Source organism: Corapipo altera, unplaced genomic scaffold, assembly GCF_003945725.1.
Source record: "Corapipo altera isolate COAL_440 unplaced genomic scaffold, ASM394572v1 308, whole genome shotgun sequence".
NCBI classification, from domain to species: Eukaryota; Metazoa; Chordata; class Aves; order Passeriformes; family Pipridae; genus Corapipo; species Corapipo altera.
Genome location: NW_020884925.1, coordinates 1544461 through 1553963, shown reverse-complemented (window position 1 = coordinate 1553963; position 9503 = coordinate 1544461). Strand labels below are relative to the sequence as shown.

At 55.9% G+C, this 9503-nt stretch overlaps 1 protein-coding gene across 2 annotated transcripts; it reads right to left on the bottom strand.

Moving 5' to 3' along the window:
* Window positions 1-675: 675 nt before the first annotated feature.
* On the bottom strand, window positions 676-9200 carry CD276 (CD276 molecule). 2 transcript variants are annotated; one of them, XM_027657531.1, is made up of 8 exons: window positions 9132-9200; window positions 8877-9009; window positions 7202-7552; window positions 6523-6819; window positions 4920-5239; window positions 3333-3374; window positions 2897-2932; window positions 676-1724 (listed from the first exon to the last, which is right to left on the bottom strand). In XM_027657531.1, the coding sequence occupies exons 1-7, from the start codon at window positions 9192-9194 to the stop codon at window positions 2918-2920; spliced, it is 1221 nt and encodes a 406-aa protein (XP_027513332.1). In that variant the 5' UTR covers window positions 9195-9200; the 3' UTR covers window positions 676-1724; window positions 2897-2917. The 2 variants fall into 2 exon arrangements, with proteins under 2 accessions (XP_027513332.1, XP_027513333.1); XM_027657532.1 differs by having other exon boundaries at window positions 4920-5060.
* Between the last annotated feature and the right edge of the window lie 303 nt (window positions 9201-9503).

Below are 9503 nucleotides of genomic sequence, written 5' to 3'. Positions count from 1 at the left end.
ACCATCTCAGGACCTTCAACGATGTCCCAGATGTGGGGACAACTCATCCCAGTGTCTGCCAAGGACGAGTTACCCGAGGGGTGGTTAATGGCTTCATTCCCCCAGCCCAGTGCTGGGCACTAAATAATATTAATGGCACCTCCTGGCTCCTCGTTAAAACTTGCACTGGCACTTAATTCAGGCTGTAGATCAAACCCCTCAATGAAATCACCATCCATCCCCTCCCTAATCAGAGGCTGAGACCAGCACACGTTCCCTCGTCTTGCCTTTAGGAATATTTTCCTATTGGAATGCAGAGCTTGGCTTCATGACAGGGAAGGACAACTAAAAATAGTCCCTCGCAGGTGATTTAGGGAGGTCCCTTCCTCACCAGGCCCTGTCAGAACCCTCTTGCATCCCAGCACTGGGATTAACCAGCCTGAATTCTGGAGCCATCTCAGACAGATGACAGCATCCCTTCGGGATTTTCCTCTTTATTCCACTGCTTGAGGGATGAGAATAAAGCAGAGGGATGAGGGCAGGCATTGGCTGTTTGCTCCCAGTGCTGGGGGATGGATGAGGGCAGCTCAGGTGGGGTTGAGAGGGGAACATGAAGGTTTTGTTCTGGGAATTCCAATCTTCAGACTATTTATGTCCAAAGCTGCATCCCAGAGACCACACCGAGCCCAGAAAGCATTGGCCAAAACAACCCCAAATTTATTTGTCAAGGCACAATAATCCCTTCAGATTCTGGACTTTAAATAATGACTAAAACCAGCAGAAGAGCCATCAGGGACTACTCCACCCCTGGAGCAGGACTAGGGATGTGCCACCTCGTTCACCTCGGCAGTTTGGGTGCCCCCACGCCCCCAGCAGCAACAGGAGGACCCCCAGGACATGCACAAGGGCAAAACCCCATGATCCCATGGGAAAAACGGGTGCTCAACCCCACACCCTGGCCAGGTTTGGCCCAACCAGTGCTTCAGCACCCAAAGCATCAGCTCTGTCACCACGGAGAGGACAGCAGGGCCTCACCTGGCCAGCAGGTGCCCCCCAAGGCCTGCCCTTCCCAAAAAAACCCAAGTCCTAAGCAGGAGATAACCACCCCAATGGGATTTTGCATTTAAGGCAAAAATATAAGTCCAGTGGGAACCACAGTGTTGCAAAGTGAAAAAAATAATTATCCCCACACGCCCCTGGAGTGGTGCCTCCAGGGGGGCCAAGAGCACCGTGCCTGGGGACCCCTGGGTCCCACCCATCTTCCCGGAGCCTCCAGGGCTCCAGCAGTCATTCCCAGGGACCTTGCTGAGCCCATCACCACTCTCAAGGCCTCTGGGCTTGGGAAGGGCAGTGAAATGTGCCCTGGGAAGGCAGCTGGAAGGCGGCTGGCTCAGCTGTGGCCACGAGGGAGGAGGCGCAGGGGGTGCCTGGGGAAGGGGTGACGCTGGTTGTTCTCAGCCCCACGTGGGGATGGACAGGGAAGATCCTCCATCCCACACACACCATCCCTGGGAGGGACACACCAGACTTCAGAGCTTGCCAGGGATGAAGAGATGCAGCCTCTTTGCAGCCCCAGGGCACCCCAAAGACATGGCCAGGGAGGGAGGAAGGTGATGGGACCCGGGATGAGGGGTGGCAGCAGGTCCGTGTCCTCCCAGGGGACCCGGACCTTGTCCCCACTGGGGACATCTCAGCTGGTCCAGGGCACAGGGCACTGCCCTGTCAATCAATTTCTTGCTCATTATCTGGGAAGGAAAAAAAAAAAGACTAAATAAATAACTGACAAACATATTAAAAAAGAATAACAACTCACAGGTCTAACTTAATAAGTTCACTTGGTTGCAGCAGCTCTGGGCTCTCCTTGCCCAGGAAAACTGGGATCCCCACGCCCAAGGGTGATGTCAGCCTCAGGTAAATACTACCAGGCACATTTAGGTGTGTTTTTATCCCTTCATTCATCCTCCTGGCTAGAAATGCCCCTGCAGCCAGCAAATCCTGGGAGGTGTTACTATCCAAGCTTCGTTTCTGCTGCAAAAGTGGTCGAGGAGCCAGTGGGAGATGTCTGGTACATGGGGTTAAGCAAACAGGATGCACTGGGAATGAAAAGCCAAGGGGCCAGGAAGCAGAGCACAGTTGAATGAAAGAGGAAGGAAGGGTTAAATTAGCAGTGATTCACCAGCAGCAGAGGCCAAGCCTCTGATTTAATAAGAAAGGAAATAAATTAAAAGATTGAGATCTGGGGATGGGAATGAGTCGGGGAGGAGCAGGACTGACCAGGCACAGAGAGCACTGGAGCCCAACACTGGGCTGGGAGGGGTGATGGGCTGCTGGCAGCACCGAGCCAGGAGGCTGGGAGAAGATAGAGAAAGGCAGAAACGGGAGCTGAGACACCAATTTCCATGGATTTCCACCTGAAATTCAGCACCAGTCTGCTGCTGGGGAATTCTGCGTGGGGAGGGATGGAGCTCTCAGCAAGGGCAAGACCAACCCCAGCAATTCCTCTTCTCTCAGCAAACCGACAGCAACACTCAAAATAACCCCAAATTCCTCACAGTGTCCAGAGCTGGTGGCAGGTGGGTTTTCCTGATCCCAAGGTGCCCAAGAAAAGGAAGGGTAAGAGAAAAAACATCCTGTGGAAGCCACTGGCTGCCTCACTCCATCGCTGCTGGGAGACACGGGTGGCACCCAGAGCAAGCACAGGCCAAACTGGGGTGGGAATGGGTGATGGGAAATCACTGATCTGGGAAAATCTGATTGAGAACTGGGGTGGAAAAAGACGAAAACTGAAAATACAGAGGAAAAAAAACCCCAAAATCCAATAGATGCTTTCCACATAGATCTGAGCATCACCTGAGGATGATGCTTAGGGTGAAACCTTCACCAGGGGCCAGCTCATAGTCCTGCCAAATTCACTCACCCTCTTTGCTCTCCGCGCTTTTCAGTAGCTGCAGAGCTGTGAAAAGCAAAACAGCACATGGTCAGTCCTTCACCCCTGCAAGGAGACACCTCCACAGAGGAAATAAGTAAAAACCCCACTTTAGGGAACCCACCCCAACAATTACATCAATTTCCATCACAAACCAAACCCTGGTCCCTAAATCTCCCCAGCAGAAGAGACAGCATCCCAAGCGGGGTTGCTCCTGTGCCAGCAGATAAAGGCAATCACTGGGCATATAATTAAACTGTTTGATGCTTTTTTATCTTGGGATGGACTGGCTTATCAGGGAGCTGCCAGGTGAGGGATGTGGCAGAGAAAGGGGGAGTGTGGGGGACTGAGCACTGATGGAGGGGCAGTAAAATGCACTCCCTGTATAACAAACCCTCAGGTTTATTATACGGGACCATGCACCCACCTGTCTTGGGTTCTTCCCCCTCCTCATCCTGCTCCTCTGTCCCTGCAAAAGAGCAAGACAGAGTGTGGGAAACGTGCCAGTGCCCACCCTGAACCCCACCTCCCTGGATTTTGGGGATGCCCCTTGGATCGCCGGCTGCTCGGAGCAACCCGCAATCACCACGTATCCCGGGGTTTGCTCGGGATCAGGTGCTGCTGAGCCGCTGGGGGTGCTCAGGGAGGTGACTGGCACCCACCTGCACCAGCACCCCATGGGGGTATTCCCCCAGCACACACTGTGCCAGCGTGGCACACTCCCTACAAGCAAAGCAGGAAAAGGTACAGCTCCAGGCGACGCAGCGCAGCCGTCGCATCCCTATTTATAGCACGGCTGCCATCTGGAGCAACACTCGGTGAGGGGCTTAGCGGGACACCACGGATCCCCTGGCACCTCCAGGAAACCCCACCACCGAGGGATGAGCACCTCCCTCCTACAGCACCCACCAGGCTGCCACCCTTGGAGCCCGGGAGCTTTTACACCTCATGGGCAAGTCCTGCCACGCTGCAGTTCCCAGCAGGAAAGCCCAGCAAAAATCGCTGCTCCCACGAGCCTGGCAGCTACGGGAGGCAGGAAGGGTCCCTGCCTGGCTTCTGGCTGAGCAAGAGCCACGGCAAAAGGTTATTCCTGAGGGTGGGTGTGCAGCCATCAGTAGAAAACATCACGGGGTGGGAGTTGTGTCCTGATGTTAAAGGACTGAGGTCAGCTGGCCCCAGGCCACGGCTGAGCATCACGGCCCTGAAAATCCCCTGGCTGAGGAGAAAATACTCTGTACAGAGGGAAAAATATTACATATATACATAAAAAAATACATCTGTAACTTCTGCAGATGTTTTCCTAGAGAAAAAAAACCCTCTGACCCCATTGCTGGGGACACGGACAGCCAGGGATCATGGTGGCATCATTGCTTCCAAGGTCCTTCTTGGAAGGGAGAGGAGTGAAGCAGGAGCCCCCGGGGAGGGAGACTGCGGGTCCCGACCCCGCAGAGCGATGTCGGCAGGGAAAGGCTTTGGCAGAGCGAATGCCTCGGGAGGCAGTGAGAGAAAACAACCGGGAACGCCAGCAAAGCTGCTTCCTCGGCCATTTTCGGAGCACAGCAGCTTTTTAAAGCAACAACCCCCCCCCTCTTTTTGTGCAAACACGTCTCCATAAATAAAAAAACCAACCCAAACAGGAGGAGGATGCAGGAAAGAAGAGCACAGAGCATCTCTCTTACGCTATTTCTACGGTGCTAAGTGCTAGAGGCACCTCCTTGGAGGAGATGCTCCTGGCTGTGAGTACCAGACACACGGAGGATGCTCAGAGCAAAAAAAGGGGGAGACAGCCTGGGTGGGAGGAAAACCAGGTGTATGTTTGAAAGAGCTGTCTGCAGCCAGCACGGGCTCTGTGGCCCAGATCTGCTGGTGCCAGCACTCCCAGCATCCCTTCATCCCTTAAAAGACACCACCACCAAGGCAAACCCGTGCTGGTTGACACTTGTCACAGCTCCCCCCATTCCATCACCCTCAGCAAACCATTCCCCCTTTCTGGGGGAAGGAGCTGCCCCATTACCTGCGTTTTCCTCCTCTTCCTCGCAGCTCTCCCGGATTTTCTTGTGGCACACGTAGGCCAGGACGACGAGCAGCCCCAGGACGCAGATGGCGAGTCCCACCGTGACCCAGAGCGCGGCGGCGGGGAAGGCGAGGTGCTGGCCTTGCAGGGGAGGGGACACACAACACCTGGGTGAGCACCACTGCCCAACCAGGGAACGTGTGCCCCACACCAGGACCCCGCGGTGCCGGGGGCATGTCCCCTGGAGGGAGTTGGTGGCACAAGGGTGGCTTTGGAACGCAAGCCATCGGTGCATAGAACTATGGCCTCCCCCAGCGGGTCTGGATCTGGCACGGAAGCAGGTCACTCCCTAAAATACTTCATTAAATCTTTACATAATTCCACTAATAAATTCAACTGCAGGATGACCCTTCCCTTGCTAAGAAGCTCAGGAGAAGCATCAGGTGATCCTGCACCTGCTCCCTTTCCCCTGTCACCTCATGCCAGGGGGGCACAAAGGATGGGAATCATAGAATGGCCTGGGTTGGAAGGGACATTAAAGCTCACCTCATTCCATCCCCTGCCACAGGCAGGGACACCTTCCACTATCCCAGGTTCCTCCAAGCCCCATCCAACCTGGCCTTGGACCAGAGATGGGGCAGCCACAGCTTCTCTGGGCAACCTGGGCCAGGGCCTCACCACCCTCACAGGGAAGAATTCCTTCCCAATATCCCATCTATCCGTGCCCTCTGGCAGTCTCAATACATTGTCCCTTGTCCTGTCACTCCTGACCCTTGTCCAAAGTCCCTCTCCATACTTTTGGGGGGTCCTTCAGGAACTGGAATAACATGGCAGGGACCACCAGGGCTCAGGGGATATCTCCTGGAGTGCTGAGAATCCAATTTTTACTGCTCCTTCTCCAAATATAGTCTTGCCCCAAGCCCTGCCCCTTCACAGATGTCACCCCAAGGTTGACCTTTTTTTTGCATGCTCAGGAGCCCATCCAAAAGCCACCCTCCTGTCCCCAACCAGCAGCATCCATGCAGGTTTTCCTGCAAGAGTTTGGTGCATCCAGCTAGAAAGTTTATGCTCCACCAGGGATCCACCTTCCTAACCTGCAAATACTGTACCAAGAGTAATTAAACACTAATTAATGCAATTGGGGAGGGCAAGAGGTTATAAGGAGCTTTGGGAGGGCAGGAGGCAGAGCTCAGAGTGAAGTGGTGAGGCTGAACGTGCTTGATGGATTCCTGCAGCCTGTATTCCTGAAGTAGGATTGGTGCAGCTGGGATGGAGATCCCCAAATTTAGAGCACCCCATGGCAACGGGCTAAGGAGAAGACACCTACTGATGGACTGGCACAGGGCAAGGAGCAAAGCTGGAGACTAAGAACTAAGGACACTGGTTCTTACTGGGATGCTGGTGTGGGGTGACAGGGGAGCCAGCACAGCCTCGAGTCACCCTTGTAGGTCCATGGGGGAGGTTGGTAGAGCAGGGACATAGCGTAGCAACACTCAGGGTGGCTTTGGGCCACAGTAGGGATCCCAGATCCCAGTGCCACCACCGTCACCTTCAGCAGACAGAGCCCAGCCCTTCCTTCCCCCAGATTTAGTGGCTCACCCACCCGTGATGGTGACGGACGCGTGGCCATGCTGCTGCAGCACCAGGTTCTGCACCAGGCAGGAGTAGGTGATGCTGGGCTCCACCAGCACCTGGAGGACGCTGTGCACATCAAAGAGACCTTCCTCGTTGGCCACCTGGGACGTGGTGATGTTCTCCGTGATGTTGCTGCCCCGGCTGTCCTGCCAGAGCACGCTGGCCTCGGGGTAGCCGCGGGAAGCGTGGCACGTCACGACGGCCAGGTCACCTGGCTTCAAGTCCTTGCTGGGCTCCAGGTGCACACTGGGCTTGGAGTAGGGAGCTGCAAGGCAAAGGACAACCAGCATGATGTGATGGAGACAACCAAAGGATCAGGATCGGGAGCAACCCAATGAGGTTGGGCAAGCCCCAGGACAGATTCTTCCAGCTGATAAAACCAATCAGCTGAAGGCTCCCCAACCTTGGATCATTTATGGCCATGCTTCCAAGTGTTCTCTTAACTGAGAGCTTCTCCATGACGGCAGGGAAGGGACTGTAACCCGCACAGCAATATTTTGGGGAGGTGCAGCTGGTTGGTCTCTAACAGAGACCTGAATTCATGGGGAAACCACAGCAGGGGTGGAGAGAGGGGCTCCACAAAGCATGATGGAGACCCTTTACTGCTGAGGAGACACACGGGGACAGCCCAGCTCCCCCTGCCTCACCTGCCACCTGCAGCGTCACCGCGGCGCTGTTGTAGTCGCGGACGCGCACGAAGCAGGTGAAGCTGCCCTCGTCCGCGATCTCCACGCGCCGCAGCAGCAGGGACACATTGCCCTGGGGCAGCTGGTCATAGAAGAGGGATGTACGGTTGGTGTAGACCCTGCCCTGGTCTTCCAGCTGGTCCCGGCCACCGGAGAACCTGTGGACCAAGCGCTTGGTGTCTGTCAGCTGCCAGATGAGGCTCAGGTCGTCCAGGCTGAAGTTGGCCTCGGGGGAGAAGGAGCAGCGCAGGGTGGCGTCCTGGCCAAAAAGAGCCACCACGGGCTCATCTGGGACCTGGATCTCCATGGCACCTACAGGAGGGTGACAAGGGCAAAAGCACGGGGTGGTGGGACCTGCAGAAGCACCTCCTTAAGCTTCCACCTGGATAACATCTAAGCAAACGGAGGGATGCCCATGGGTGGGACCCGTGGGCAGGTGGCATCTCAGGACCATCGCCAGCCAAGCCCACCCTGCCAGGAGGGAGACAGCCCCACGTCCAGCACCACACCAGGGGCACCAGTGCCTTCAGATGCCAGACACAGCCACGGGCACCCAAACCTGCACCCCTCAGGACACACAGCCTGGATTGTCCCCATGGGGAGGGGAGGTCAGAGGGTGACAGCATTAGGGACACAGTCCCGTGTCCCCAAGGATGAGCCAGGCTGGCAGGCACTAGATGGCACCAGTGCTCCAGCATGATGCCAACCAGTGTGCCATGGCATGGTGCCAACCTCATCCCAGTGCCATGGCAAGATGCCAACCAGTGTGCCATGGCATGGTGCCAAACTCATCCCAATGCTCCAGCACAATGCCAACCATGTCCCAGTCCCACGGCACAATGCCAACCCTACCATGGAGCAATACCAGCTGTGCCAGGGCTGCTGGACCTGAAGGTAGTCCTGGGGTGCCTGTTGGCACCCATGTCCCCCAAAGCAGATCCCATTCCCAAAACAGGGAGGAAAAGGGGGGAAATCTCACCTCAGACCATGGATTTACTTTATATTTCAAGCTCAGCACCGCTGCAGAACACGGCAAAGCCCTTCCCACAAATACCTCCCATGGGACGAGGGCAGTAATGAGACATTAAATTTGAGGCAAGAGACTGCGTGGGGAGGATGAGGAGCTGTGGGGGAGGATGAGGAGCTGCAGAAAGGAGCCAGGCAGGAGGAGCCCTGCCAGGGGCTGCAGATGGACAGACAGGCAGGACAAGAGCACTGGGCAGCCTGCCTGGCTCCAGGGAGACTCCAGAGTGTCACGTCTCCCTACAGTTAATAATAAATGCCAGTGGGTTTTAGGAACCAGCCTGGTCAGAATCGCTGCTGGCTGTGGAATCCAAAAGGATTCAGTCCTGAGGTCTCTCCCAGGTAAGTCAAAACCTTCAGGATTTACTCCTCCCCTAGCTTTGCCATTCAGCTGTAGCACGTGGAAGGAGGTGTCCCCTGCCACGAAGTGCCACCACAAGCCATGGCCAGGGTGATGCCCTGGGCAGCCAGAGGACCACAAAACAGGAAAAACACCTTGGGGGACCTGCCACCAGGAACCACAGAGCAAAGGCAGCTTTGTTGGGATAAACATGGCACTCAGGAAATGTCCTTTGGAGTGGTGACACGCTGACCCCCCCTCAGCCCTACTCACCTGCCAGCACTCCCAGGACAAGCAGCAGGAAGAACATCCTTGGCAGAAGCAAAGTCGGGATAAGAAAGTAGGAGCAAGCACGGCCCCGGGAGTCCTCACAGGGAGCCTTCTCTCCTGGAACAAGAGCTCTGAGCTGAAGAAAAACAGAAGGAAACACTGAGATGGTGCTGGGAACCAGGGACAAAGAGCAAGAGAAGGGAGGAGACCGGCATCAGGCTGGGGATCCTACACCAGCCGTCCCTACGGAGCACCCACCCCGTCACAAAACCTGGGAGGGGGTTCACCTCCAGCCTGGCACCAGCCAAGGGATTGCTGCATCCCCAGCATCGGGGAGCCGATGGAGCCGGAGGCAGCCCTTGTGCTGGAGGCGTTGGCCAGTGCCCTGGGGAAGCCACGTGAGCCTCTTCCCTTCCTCCCTGCTTCTCCTCCCCTTTGTTTCTCTCTTTCCCAGCTTTTCCCCGCAGCAGCATTGGGCTGTTACATCCCTGTCCTCCAAGAGGAGGCAACTCGCTCCCAGTGTCCAAAATTGCTAAAAACTAAACAGAAGAAGCTAAACGGGAGAGGTTTGCAGATTCCTGGCTCCGCCAGCAGCTGGAGGGCTGGGAGGTTCATCCCTGTTCAAGGCAG

Excerpts from the sequence above, each read along its gene's own strand:
- CD276 (XM_027657531.1), bottom strand. The coding sequence starts at position 9,194 with ATGCAGCAATCCCTTGGCTGGTGCCAGGCTGGAGGTGAACCCCCTCCC. Across the intron at positions 9,010-9,131 it reads CTCCCAGGTTTTGTGACGGG|CTCAGAGCTCTTGTTCCAGG; the intron begins GTGGGTGCTCCG and ends GTTTTTCTTCAG. Across the intron at positions 5,240-6,522 it reads CGCGTCCGTCACCATCACGG|ACCCGCTGGGGGAGGCCATA; the intron begins GTGGGTGAGCCA and ends TGCCAGATCCAG.